The sequence below is a fragment of the Aegilops tauschii genome, chromosome 3 (assembly GCF_002575655.3).
Source record: "Aegilops tauschii subsp. strangulata cultivar AL8/78 chromosome 3, Aet v6.0, whole genome shotgun sequence".
Lineage (NCBI taxonomy): Eukaryota > Viridiplantae > Streptophyta > Magnoliopsida > Poales > Poaceae > Aegilops > Aegilops tauschii.
Window position 1 is genome coordinate 524,999,793 of NC_053037.3, and position 14,562 is coordinate 525,014,354.

At 45.2% G+C, this 14,562-nt stretch overlaps 1 protein-coding gene across 1 annotated transcript; it reads left to right on the top strand.

Moving 5' to 3' along the window:
- The first annotated feature begins 7,581 nt into the window (after positions 1-7,581).
- Positions 7,582-10,811, top strand: LOC109773646 (uncharacterized). Its single transcript, XM_020332347.4, has 7 exons — positions 7,582-8,317; positions 8,634-8,686; positions 8,846-8,938; positions 9,021-9,244; positions 9,702-9,768; positions 10,429-10,536; positions 10,658-10,811. Exons 1-7 carry the CDS (start codon positions 7,876-7,878, stop codon positions 10,685-10,687), a joined length of 1,017 nt encoding a protein of 338 aa, XP_020187936.1. The 5' UTR covers positions 7,582-7,875; the 3' UTR covers positions 10,688-10,811.
- Positions 10,812-14,562: the final 3,751 nt, after the last annotated feature.

Here is a 14,562-nt window from a genome sequence, read left to right on the forward strand (position 1 = left end):
TAGTCGAACGTCTTCGTGATCCAACCGATCAAGCACCGAACGTATGACACCTCCGAGTTCTGCACACGTTCAGCTCGATGACGTCCCTCGAACTCTTGATCCAGCAAACTGTCGAGGGAGAGTTTCGTCAGCACGACGGCGTGGTGACGGTGACGGTGATGTGATCCGCGCAGGGCTTTGCCTAAGCACTACGACAATATGACCGGAGGAGTAACTGTGAAGGGGGGCACTGCACATGGCTAAGAGAACAATTGATGTACTTTGGGGTGCCCCCCAGCCCCCGTATATAAAGGAGGAGAGGGAGGATGCCGACCCTAGGGGGCGCGCCATGGGGGGAACGACTTGGACTCCTAGTCCTAGTCGGCCCCCTTCCTTCTTTCGGAGGGGGAAAGGGGGAAGGAGAGGGGGAGGGGGAAGGAAAGGGGGGCCACGCCCCCTCCTCTTGTCCAATTCGAACTGCCCATGGGGGGCGCCACCCCTTGTGGGCTGCCCTCTCTCTCCCCTATGGCCCATAGTGGCCCATTACTTTCCCTGGGGGGTTCCGGTAATCCCTCGGTACTCTGATAAATATCTGAAACGCTCCGAAACCATTCCGGTGTCCGAATACTATCGTCCAATATATCAATCTTTACCTGTCGGCTATTTCGAGACTACTCGTCATGTCCGTGATCTCATCCGGGACTCCGAACAATCTTCGGTCACCAAAACACATAACTCATAATACAAATCGCCATCGAACGTTAAGCGTGCGGACCCTACGGGTTTGAGAACTATGTAGACATGACCGAGACACATCTCCGATCAATAACCAACAGCGGAACCTGGATGCTCATATTGGTTCCTACATATTCTACGAAGATCTTTATCGGTCAAACCGCAATGACAACATACGTCATTCCCTTTGTCATCGGTATGTTACTTGCCCGAGACTCAATCGTCGGTATCCTCATACCTAGTTCAATCTCATTACTGGCAAGTCTCTTTACTCGTTCCGTAATGAACCACCGCGCAACTAACTCATTAGTCACATTTCTTGCAAGGCTTATCATGATGTGCATTACCGAGAGGGCCCAGAGATACCTCTCCGATACTCGGAGTGACAAATCCTAATCTCGATCTATGCCAACCCAACAAACACCTTCAGAGACATCTGTAGAGCATCTTAATAATCACCCAGTTACGTTGTGACGTTTGATAGCACACAAGGTGTTCCTCCGGTATTCGGGAGTTGCATAATCTCATAGTCAAAGGAATATGTATAAGTCATGAAGAAAGCAATACCAATAAAACTTAACGATCATTTATACTAAGCTAACAGATGGGTCTTGTCCATCACATCATTCTCCTAATGATGTGATCCCGTTCATCAAATGACAACACATGTCTATGGTCAGGAAACTTAAGCATCTTTGATTAACGAGCTAGTCAAGTAGAGGCATACTAGGGACACTTTGTTTTGTCTATGTATTCACACATATATCAAGTTTCCGGTTAATACAATTCTAGCATGAATAATAAACATTTATCATGATATAAGGAAATATAAATAACAACTTTATTATTGCCTCTAGGGCATATTTCCTTCATGCTACCAGACAAGTTTGTTGCTGGAGGTATAATCACTAAGCTTCCTCCTTCGTGGAGGAACTTTCCTACCTTACTGAAGCATAAGAGACAGGAGTTTTCCATTCCGGATCTCATTGGTACTCTTTATGTGGAAGAAAAGGCGAGAGCAAAGGACACACGTGCTCAAGGTATTGAGGGAGGATGCTCCTCCTCCGCCGCCCGCCTCGCCACACCACGCCTCTTCACAACGCGCCGCGGGTTGCGGGAATGAGCTGAGCCGATGTCTAAATTTTTGCCACGCACAACGAGTATACGAAAGGTCACGCGAAAGCTGAAACGTTTTCTGTAGTGGACACTGAATCTGAACGAGTGCCACTTCGGCTAAAGTCTGTTCGCTTCGTCTCCCTCTTTTGCTTCACCTCCCGTCGCTGGCCTCTCGCCTCCTTCTCTTGCGCCTATAAAAGGGAGGTCGCTCCTCCCAGAGAGACGCACCAGAACAACACAACCTCTCTCGCCTCCAAGTTCCTGACCACTGAGCTACTGCTACGATCTTCCCCATCCCGGCTTGCGCCATGCACCGCAGGATGGGACAGTAGGCCTACGAAACTGCACCTCTTTGAGTCCTGTACGGGAGAAGGGTGATAAAGTTTTTGGGGAGCGCTCCGCGCGACTACTGACTTCTTCATCACGGACGCCTTGGACTCCGACGACTACTTCCCCGACGACGACTTCTTCCCGAACGTCAACAACCTCATCGACGACATGGCTGGCGAGGATGTCGACCCCAAGTCCAGTGCTGCTACTGCTGCTGCTGTCCAGTACATGTTCTTGATCTTTCTCTTAGAAGTCCTGCCACAATTCTTTGTTCTACTGTCTGCCCTACATATGTTAGGTTCTACTTCATATATGCAACTTGCTCTACTGTCTGCTCTAGACATGTTTGGTTACAGTTCATATTTGCAGATGCTATTTACCTTCTCTCTGTCAGATCGCATGACTTGTTTTATATCTGCTATATTGGTCATGCTTTATCTAGTATTTCTGTTAATAAAATCATTCGGTAAATTGCTCACATTTCCAACATTGGAGACACTGACATGAAGGATGTTGGGTATGGTATATTTCCCACTATTCTTTCAGTATGTCATTCTCCTGATTGGTTGATTGACACGGGTGCTAATGTACATGTATGCGGTGATATTTCCATGTTTTCGTCTTATCAGACCGCAGGGACTTCCACCGTCCTGATGGGCAACGATTCAAGTGCTTCTGTTCATGGTGTTGGCACGGTCGATCTGAAGTTTACTTCGGGGAAGATCGTGCGGCTGAAGAACGTGCATTATGTCCCCTCTGTCAATAAAAATCTTGTTAGAGGATCTCTTCTGTGTAGAGATGGCTACAAGCTTGTCTTTGAGTCGAATAAATTTGTAATATCCAAGTATGGAACATTTGTTGGTAAAGGCTATGAGTCAGGAGGCATGTTTCGTATATCCTTATCATACGTTTGCAATAAAGTTGTTAATCATGTTTGCAACAATAGTGAACCAAATGTGTAGCATTCACGTCTTTGTCATGTTAACTTTGGTTGCATGTCGCAACTAGTGAAGTTGAACTTAATCCCTAGTTTCACCACTGTCAAGGGGTCTAAGTGTCAAGTGTGTGTGCAAGCTAAGCAACCTCGTAAGTCTCATGTGGCGGCGGAAACGAGAAATCTTGCACCACTAGAGCTCATACATTCAGATCTATGTCAAATGAATGGTGTTTTGACAAAAGGTGGAAAGAAGTATTTTATGACGTTAATTGATGACTCCACTAGACTCTGTCATGTGTATCTTCTGAAATCTAAGGATGAGGCTCTGAACTATTTCAAGATCTACAAAGCTGATGTGGAAAACCAACTTGATCGAAAGATCAAGAGGCTTAGGTCCGATCGTGGTGGAGAGTATTTCTCAAATGAATTTGATTCCTTTTGTGCGGAACATGGTATAATCCATGAGAGGATGCCTCCCTATTCATCTCAGTTAAATGGGGGTGGCCGAAATAAAGAACCATACTCTAACTGATTTGGTTAACGCTATGTTAGACACATCGGGTCTCTCCAAGGCATGGGGGGAAGCGATATTGACGGCATGTCATGTCCTAAACCGAGTTCCCACAAAGAACAAAGTGATAGCTCCATTCGGGGAATGGGAGAAGAAAAGGTTAAAGCTCTCTTATCTACGAACTTGGGGTTGTTTGGCGAAAGTCAATGTGCCAATTCCAAAGAAGCACAAGCTTGGACCAAAGACTGTGGATTGTGTTTTCTTGGGATATGCTTTTCATAGCATTGGTTATAGATTCTTGGTTGTAAAATTTGAGGTACCTGACATGCATGTCGGTACGATCATGGAGTCGAATGATGCGACTTTCTTTGAAGATATTTTTCCCATGAAGGATATGGCTACCTCGTCTAATCGGGAGATGCCTAGTTCATCGAATCAGGAACCAGTTACAATTACAGAACCTACCATTTTGATGGAACACTTTGAAAATCCTGTGGAGGAGAACAATGAAGTTCCTACTAGGAGCAAGAGACAGAGGACTACAAAGTCTTTTGGTGATGATTTTCTTGTGTATCTCATAGATGACACTCCCAGTTCTATTTCAGAGGCCTATGCATCTGAAGATGCTGACTACTGGAAGGAAGCGGTCCGTAGTGAGATGGATTCCATCTTGGCAAATGAAACTTGGGAGATCACTGATCGTCCTTATGGGTGCAAACCTATATGGTGCAAATGGGTATTCAAGAATAAACTTAGCCCTGATGGTACTATTGAGAAATACAAGGCACATCTCGTGGCCAAGGGTTATACCCAAAAGGAAGGTGAAGACTTCTTTGATACTTACTCACCTGTGGCTCGATTAACCACTATTCGAGTACTACTTTCTCTAGGGGCCTCACAGGGTCTTCTCGTTCATCAAATGGATGTTAAGACTGCTTTCCTAAATGGAGAGTTGGATGAGAAAATTTACATGGAACAACCAGATGGGTTTCTAGTAGATGGTCAGGAAGGAAAAGTGTGCAAGTTGCTGAAGTCTTTGTATGGACTTAAGCAAGCACCCAAGCAGTGGCATGAGAAGTTTGAAAGAACTTTAACAACTGCAGGCTTTGTTGTAAACGAAGCTGATAAATGTGTGTACTATCTCCATGGTGGGGGCGAGGGAGTTATCCTTTGCTTGTATGTTGATGACATACTGATTTTCCGAACAAATCTGAATGTTATTAAGGAGGTCAAGGATTTCCTATATCGTTGTTTTGAGATGAAGGATTTAGGAGTGGCTGATGTCATCCTGAACATCAAGTTGTTGAGAGACGATGATGGTGGGATTACATTGCTTCAATCTCACTATGTGGAAAAGATCTTGAGTCGCTTTGGTTATAGTGACTGCAAGCCCTCTCGAACACCATACGATGCCAGTGTGCTGCTTCGAAAGAATCAAAGAATTGCTAGAGATCAATTGAAATATTCTCAGATTATTGGATCGCTTATGTACTTAGCCAGTGCTACAAGACCTGACATCTCTTTTGTTGTTAGCAAACTGAGTCGGTTTGTCTCAAAACCAGGAGATGTGCATTGGAAAGCTCTAGAGAGAGTTTTGCGTTATTTGAAAGGCACTGCGAATTATGGAATTCACTACACTAGGCACCCAAAGGTGCTTGAAGGGTATAGTGACTCAAACTGGATCTCATATGCTGATGAGATAAAGGCCACGAGCGGATATGTATTCACTCATGGAGGTGGCGCTGTTTCTTGGAAGTCTTGCAAGCAGACCATCTTAACAAGGTCAACAATGGAAGCAGAACTCACAGCACTAGATACAGCTACGGTCGAAGCAGATTGGCTTCGTCGGCTCTTGAATGACTTGCCGGTTGTTGAGAAACCTGTACCGGGTATCCTTATGAACTGCGACAATCAAACTGTGATCACGAAAGTAAGCATCTCAAAGGATAACATGAAGTCATCAAGACACGTTCAGAGAAGGTTAAAGTCTGTCAGAAAAATGAAAAACTCCGGAGTTATTGCATTGGATTATATCCAAACGTCTAAAAATCTGGCAGATCCTTTTACTAAGGGTCTATCACGTAATGTGATAGATAATGCATCGAGGGAGATGGGTATGAGACCCACAATATGGGTTGTTCACAGTGGTAACCTAGTCTATGTGATCGGAGATCCCGTGAATTAGATGCGGAAGACAAGTTGTTGGTCAACTTAGAGGAGAGTATCCTTACTGTTAACAATACCACTCCATGAAGATGCAATACTCTCCTAAATTTGCATGGCAGGTTGATGTATATCTTAATGTGTTCTAAGTGGCTCATTGAAGCAGATATGTTGTCCTGCAGAACATCTTTTGAAGAACGCACCTATATAAGTATGATTGTTAAATGTCGCAATCTATGAGAGTAGGGTTCTCTCTAGTAAACTCATGAAAGGTCTCGGAGTATGACGCATAAGCTCCACCCGCGGGGAAGACCCACGGTAGCCACGTATCGGTTAAGGCTTTGTGTGAAGCTAGATTCGCAGAAAACTTGCAGTTCAAGGCCCAGTCCACTGTTCAAGTTGCTTACTAGTGTAGCATAGAGTTCTAGGTGGAAGTTCAACTTAACAGTCTCCACTACAGTACCGGTATATAAAACAGTGTTTTGGAACCAAAGGCAAATTTTGTGTGCCTCTCGGATCTGGTGGGGGATTGCTGGAATTTTGTCTATTTTGGGCCAGCCCAATAGCAGTTTCAGAAATTCCTAATAAATCCTAGAGGCCCACGCAGCCCATTCGTGCAAGGCAAGAGGTGGAACTAAAGTTTAGTCCGACATTGCTAGTTTGGTGGGAGTTGGACCTCCTTATAAGGGAGGATGCTTCCCCACATGTATGAGCATGAGAACAAGAGGGACATTCACGCGCGCTCCTCCTCCGCTGCCCGCCTTGCCATGCCACGCCACACCTCGTCGCGGGTTGCGGGAATGAGCCGAGCCGATGTATAAATTTTTACCACGCACGACTGGTATACGAAAGGTCACACAGAAGTTGAAAAGATTTTTGCTATAGTGGAGACTGAATGCGAACGGCGCATCCCTTCAGCCGCTGGCTGTTCACTTCGCCTCCCTCTCTTCGTTTCACCTCCCGTTGCTGCCCTCTCGCCTCCTTCTCTTGCGCCTATAAAAGGGAGGTCGCTCCTTTCAGAGAGACGCACCAGAACTTCTTCTTCCTCTCGCCACCGGTTCCAATCTCTGAGCTGCTGATGTCTTCCTCATCCCGACTTGCGGCGTGCACTGTGAGTCGGGACAGTAGGCCTCCAAAACCGCACCTCTTTTAGTCATGTACGGGAGAAGAGTGATAAGGTTTTTGGGGAGCGCTCTGCGCGACTACTGACTTTTTATCACGGACGCCCCGGACTCCAATGACTACTTCCCCTACGACGACTTCTTCCCCGACGTCTGCAACCTCCTTGACGACATGGCTAGCGAGGACACCAACCCCAAGACCGGTGCTTCTGCTCCCGTCCCGTACGTTCTCATACTCTTTCTGTTACAGGTTCTGCCACAACTTCTTGCTCTAGTGTATATTCTAGATGTGTTCAGTTCTAGTTCATATATGCATATGCTATTTACCTTCTCTCTGTCAGATTGCAAGCTATATTAGTCATGCTTTATCTAGTATTTCCGTTAGTAAAATTATTCGGTAAATTGCTCATTTTTCCAACAAAAACAATGTAACTTATGACTTGCATGCAGTACTTGCTCATGTGGCATAGTTACATTTCTAGAAAAAATAGCTAGTGGGTTGTACTCCCTCCGTAAACTAATATAAAAGCATTTAGATTATTATTTTAGTTATCTAAACACTCTTATATTAGTTTACAGAGGGAGTACCTATTTAGGATAGTGGGTTGTACCTATTTAGGAATAGAAGATATCACTAGAGACCAGTTCAGCTGGTGCAGGATTTTTGAGCCCAGACCGGGGAAATGTGGGGGCATCTTTTTCAGTTCGATCACAGATTCCGCTGCACCAATCACAGACCACGCGCTCAGGTTTCGGAATCTCAGCAGCTCTGCTGGCTTTCGGCCACCACGGAACGGCAGAGAGCAGGGCAGCGACAGCGGGCCCGCGCCGCAGCCACCGCGCCCACAATCCACATGCCGCTCCGCGTTCACTCTCCAGCGCCTTCCTCCCTCCCCGTTCTCCCCCCCTCTCTCTCTCTTATCGCTTCCGAGCTCTCATGGCCGCACACCCCGCGCGCTAAGCAAGCCTGACAGCCCGACCCCATGAGGCAGCCGCACCTCCTCTCGCCGCAGCGGCTCTCCCCCTCGCCCGTCCTCTCCCCCCACTTCTCGCCGCCCTGCGCGGCGCAGGGCGGCTCGCCATGGCGGTGGCGCCACCGCCGGGCCTTCCACCCGCCGCTCTCCTCGCTGCGGGAGTCCGACAAGGGCACGCTGCGCAAGGCCTCGCCCAACCTCCCCTTCCGGCTCGGCGGCGGGGGCGGCCGCAGCCCCGACGACCGCCGCTCCGCCGCCGGCCAGGAGAAGAAGGGGAAGAAGGAGAAGGACGAGGAGGAGGAAGAGGGCGAAGGGTTCTCGGGGGCCCTCACCGGGACGCTGCTCGCCGGGGCGGTGCTGGTCGGGGTCGTAGGGGGGTTCGGGGCCGCCGGGTACGTGTACAAGGACCAGATCAATACCTTCCTCACGCACTTCTCCGGGTTCATTGAGGGTAATGGAACCAATAATCCAGCTGTGCTCCTAGCTCTGCTTGCTTTGTACTACTACCTGTTTGGCCTAAGCTGTGCTCTTAGTAGTACTGAAATTAGTGAAATGTCTTGTGAATTCTGCGTTCAAATATAGCTGGTGATTCTGGTGCTTAGATAATAGATACTACTCCGTAGCGGCGCATGATAGCAAGACCATTGGACTGCAGAACTAGCCATTCACATATCTTCTGATTCCTGTTTGATCATTATGAATTCTTTCAAGTAAACGCCTTCCTTGGACATTCTTGGTTAACTTTTTGTATTGCTTTGCATGAACAGGCTATGGCACTGCTGGATACGCGTTGTTTATACTTGCCTATGCAGGATTGGAGGTATATTCTTGAGTTATCAACCTTACTTCTCTACCTTCTTGTCAAGGCTTATGATCATTTCCACCTAAACTAGTTAGTCCACTACAGATCTTGATCTTGTCATAGAATTTAGGGTTGCAACTTTGGATTAATCCTAATGATGTTGTTTGTTTGATTCAGGTTCTTGCAATTCCAGCAGTACCGTTGACCATGTCGGCAGGTCTATTATTCGGTAGTGTTACTGGTACTATTATGGTTTCAATCAGTGGGACAGTAAGTAACTTCAACATGAAGAGCATTTCTGTTTTAATTCTGCTGTTGTGCATTTTCTCATTGAACTTTGTCGACTGTATAGCTAGCTGCCGCTGTGGCCTTTCTCATCGCTAGATACTTTGCTAGAGAGCGCATTCTTAAGATGGTTGAAGGAAACAAGAAGTTTCTGGCGATTGATAAAGCAATAGGTGAAAATGGATTCAAGGTTGTGACTCTGCTTCGCTTGAGTCCCCTATTACCTTTCTCCCTTGGGAACTACCTGTACGGTTTGACTTCAGTCAAGTTCTTACCCTACGTGTTGGGCAGGTTAGTTTCTACTCCCACTTCCTTATTTTATTTTGGCATTCTCCGTGAATCTAACAGAAATAATGAAGTACATATTCCTGCACACAGAAAAATTAAGTACATAGCCTTAAACTTCTATTCCACAGAGCAAACTGCATTCATTGAGAAATTTAGCTGTTCTTAACGACCTGTTAACTTACAGTTTCATATGCATGATTCATGATGCAGTGTAGTAATGTTATTACGGACGCATGCGATTAACAAAATCAAAGGAGTAGCAAATACCATATACCTTATTAAGGGACTGACAACTTTTTGATCCAATACAAATTGAGCATTCCTTGGGACTGACAACTTTTTGATCCAATACAAATTGAGCATTCCTTTGTGAAGGAATATTACACTGAAATTTTTTCCATCAGTATATATTTTTCCTAAAGCAATTTTTACCTCAGATATTGCTTTTGTACGTATGCAGTTGGTTGGGTATGCTTCCAGGAACATGGGCTTATGTCAGTGCTGGTGCATTTGGGCGAGCTATAATCGTAAGTTCGTAAACCGTTGATCTTTTCTTAGTTCACCTTTTCTTTGCAAACTTGCTTTTGTTGCTACATCATGGATACTGCTCCACTATACAGTATATACTCTTTCAAGCCATCAAAAATGCTTTACAGACATATGTGTTCTCTACTCTTATATAGAATACTACCCCCTCTGTAAACTAATGTAGGACGTTTTAGAGACTTGACACAAGTCTCTAAAACGTCCTATATTAGTTTACAGAGGGAGTAGCTCATAAGAACCGTCTCCATCCCATGGATATGGGGGTGTCTTGCAGCATGTTGACGTATCTGCTTTCTAGTGAAGTGTCCAGAATGTAATAGCACTTGTATATATCAAAATGCGGACACCTTAATCCAACTCAAGGCACCCCTTAAGTCTATAGTGTGCTTTGCTGTCGCTGGTAGCAGCTCAAATATTTCAGCAAAGTATTAGAACATGGTGTTTCATTTGATACTTTGAAAATTCAGTTGTATCTGTAGTCAGGACGGTTGAACTATAGAGGTACCGTAGTTCATTCAAACCTAATAAAAATAAACTTTCTTGAGTGAAACAATGATGAACTCATAAGGTCGATGAGATCTTTTTTTTTAATCAAGTGGCTTGAATACTTGGAACCATGAGATGGCTCCCTCGTTTTGCAGCAAGATGAGACGGAGATCGGTTTGGGAGGAAACAACCAGCTATTGACACTGGGCATAGGCCTATTAGTTACAGCCGTTGCTGCTACTTATGTAACACGGCTTGCTAAGGTAATTAAGCTTTTGTAGTATATGTATATAGTAACAGTGGGAATCAACTACTGAGATGTGTTATTTCCTTTTTGTCAACCTCGGCTACTATTGCTAACTGCTTCTCCTCTTTGTTTTCCAGGATGCTGTAAAGGATATTGACGACGAATAGAATGGTAGGATTACATAGCAAAAGGGCCATTCAAATAGCAAAGTAGCACGAGAATGTACATCACTGGCATCTTTTGGTGCAATCTAATCTAGAAATACAAGCGATTGTCAGAGGAAAAAACAAAGGTCTCTTCTCAGTGTCCTCATCCAGCTCTCCCATACACATCCCTACGCTGGATCTGTCAAAAATAAAAAATGAGGCGATGGTTGTTCGTTGTTGTACCTGCTCTGCCAACGCCGAACTTACCAGCAGTTGGCGTCCCTCATATGATCTCCTTGCCGTACGCCTTGGTGACCATCTTGATCGCGGCGTGGCAGTCGCCGCACACCCGAAGGTTCTCCTGAGGCTTATAGCTTAAGCATCTTCCCTCAAGAATATTAGTATACCTACTTACATTCAAAAGATTTTGCAAAAATTCAACATGGATAAATCATATCCATCCAAAACACGTATAGTTGCCAGATCCCTGGATATGAATAAAGATCCTTTTAGACATCAGGATGATGACGAAGAGATATTAGGACCTGAGATTTGATGACAAAGAGATATTAGGACCTGAGTTTTCATATTTCAGTGGAGTGCTAATGTACCTTGCAATTGCACTAGGCTTGATATCGCATTTGTGGTAAATTTATTAGCTAGGCACAACGCTGCTCCAACAAAATGTCATTGGACGTGAGTGAAAAATATCTACAGATACATGCATGGCATAAAAGATTTTGGGATTATTTTATAAAAAAAACAAGACATGCTATGATAGATTATACAAATGCTGGCTATTTATCTGATCCATAATGCTTGGTCTGGTGACAGACAAGTTTTGTATTCCTATATGATGGAACTGCCTTTCCATGGAAGTCAACAAAACAGACTTTGGTAGTAACTTTCACTAATCATTCTGAAATAAATCGAATTATATGAAATATCACGAGAATGTGTTTGACTTCGTAGAGTGATTAACCACATTCAAACTTCACGTGGTGTTGGTGTTGGTTCATTAGGATCACCAACTATTATCTGTGAAGATAATGCCACTTGCATTGCTCAGATGAACAAGTGTTATATAAAAGTAATATCAGAAAACATATTGCTCCTAAATTGTTCTTTCTTCATGAATTACAAAAGAATGGAAAAATTGATACTTTGCAAACCAAATCGCGTGACAGTCTAGCATATTTTTTCACAAAGTATTCACCAACATCGAAATGCCTGAAATGTATTCATAGAATTGGTATGAGACGACTTTGACATTTGCATAGTTCAAGGGGGGAGAAATCTCCTAAAGTTAATTATAAACTATTAATTATCATCAGATAATGAATATTGTACTTTTTTTCTTTATTAGTAAGCGTGCACGTGCAACCCACGTCTAAACTAATGTACATTGTATCAACATCAAAAAAATTGAAATTCAGACAAAGTGCACAATACCTAAATTTCACAGACAAGTAATTTGATTTATTTTTTTGAAATATTATTCTTCACGAATCAATATGCCTTTTTTAGAGGTGAATCTGTATGCCTCTTTAATCCAAATATTAGACCTTCTTTCATATATGTTGCATCAATTTTCTTTTGTGGGGTCATCAATTATATATTCTGTTACAACAATACACACTTTTCCAATATATAGTTTCCCAGACACATATAATCTCCTGCAAGTGAATTCTGGTATATGAATGAATTGTGTTCAGGCTGGCTTCGGCCCATCGTATTTCACATATACAATCATTTGAAATTTGCAATTCATATTATTACAATATAATCCAATAGAAGCTCGTATCCCCTTGTTGGGCAATCAACAATTTAAAGGGTTCATTCTCCATTTTTTTTATAACGATTATACCTCGCATCCACACTTGAATTTTAGAGTTGTTGTTGGTGATATTGATTCCATGAATAGAGGTTTCAAGTGCCAAAGTCATATTCTGCTCCCGAGCTCAAATGCTCACTTATGAACAGTAAAAAAATCAATTTTTTTTTATATTTTTTGGGTCAACTTTGACAAATGTTTTGTGTGCATGCAAATTTTTAGCACGAAATGACATTCTTGGAAGTCGTGGAAAAAAACAAAATCGATGTTCAAAAATGCTAGTTTCGAAAACATTTTGGAAGCTGATTTTGTTTTTTCTGCCACACCTTCCACGAATGTCATTTCATGCTAAATTTTTGCAAGCATGCAAAATATTTGTCGAAGTTTACCACAAAAAAAATCAGAACTTTTTGAATTTTTTTATTATTTTTTTGATTTTACTGCTCATAAGAGCGCATTTGAGCTCGGGAGTAGGTACTCCGCGTCCTTTCAAGTGCAGCCTTGTTGCCGTTCTCACTATTCTGCGGAATCAAAAGATTGGAATCATTTTCTAAGCATGGATTTAAGTGCAAACTTGGCCCTTGTCACTGTTCCACGGATCAAAATTTTGGAATGAAGAAAGATCTTGCAATAGAAATGGAGGGAGCTGGCACAATGAAGAAGTAGGCGCACCTGAATTTCGCCTTGGGCCTAGGGTCCATCTTAAATAAGGACCCGATACATTTACATATCTAAACAAATGGAAAATATGTGATTTGCACAACATTACGGCAACAAGTGTGTAGGGGCCATTTGCCCCCCCCCCCCCCCCTTATTTTATTCAATAATTGTCTATGATTGAGTACGTGTATCTTATAATCGCATATCCATAATTTATTATGACTTTATTTACTAGTTAAAATTTCTTTTTTTTTGCTTTTATAAGAGCAACTCTAATGGAGAGACCCAAACGGACACGGATTTTGTCCGTTTTTCGTCCGTTTGGGTCGCCCGTCCGCACCGCGGACACGCGCCGACGAGGATGTATCCAACGCGGGACACAAATGCGGACACACACGGACGGAGCCCCTGCTCGACCCGTCTACTCCAACTAGCGGCGCCGGCGCCGCCATGCCCCTCCTCGCGCCGCCCCTTCATCACTCCCTCTCGCGCCGCCGTTCCTCTCCGCCGCCCACTCGCGAGATCCAGCCGCCGCACGGCGCGAGATCCAGCTGACGCACGACGTGAGATCCAGCCGCCACCGCACGACGCGAGATCCAGTCGCCGCTGGTGCAGGGCGCGAGCTCGAGCCGCGGCCGCACGGCGTGAGCTCTAGCCGCCGCCGCCGCACGACGCGAGCTCTAGCCGCCGCTGCACGATGCGAGATCCAGCCGCCGTTGTCGCACAACACGAGCTCTAGCCCCGCGGGCGACAGAATGACGGCGTGCAGGTGGCGCTGGTGAGCGTCCTGCGTCGGCGGCCTCGCCGGTGAGCGCGGTGGTGGGCTGCGCCGGTGGCCTCGCTACTTGTTGCTGCGGTCGTGGAGTTGACCAGCTCATGCCCAGTCACTGGTACGTGGGACTAGGGCGAACACCGGGGCGGACACGAGCGGGCGGTAGCGAGCGACGAGTGCGTACGCTTCTGTCCGCTTCATACCCGTTTGTTCTCAGATTTGGATCAGGTTTGGGTCGGGGACGGACAGCGGGCGGACATGCGCGTCCGTTTGGGTCGCCCCGTTGGGCCAAGTTTTATGTCTGGATGACCCAAACGGACAAAATGGGTCACCCCATTGGAGTTGCTCTAATGATTTTTCATGTTGTTATATATAACGTTGTCCATTGTACCTCATTCGCACTAGGGCCTCGAGAATGCTAGGGTCGGCCCTGCCGGTGAGGCGTGCGGTCGTCCAGGCGGGGGAGCATCGGTGGCGCCCGGTCGTTGGTCTCGTTGTCGGACATGAGGAGTGTTAGACGGTGCGTGGATGGGAAGATAGGGCGTGTTTGGTTGCCCGCACCGAGCCCAACCAGGCCCGCGCGGGGAGGGAGAGGCCTGTTTGGTTGCCTGGTTTTCCTGTTGGGCCTGC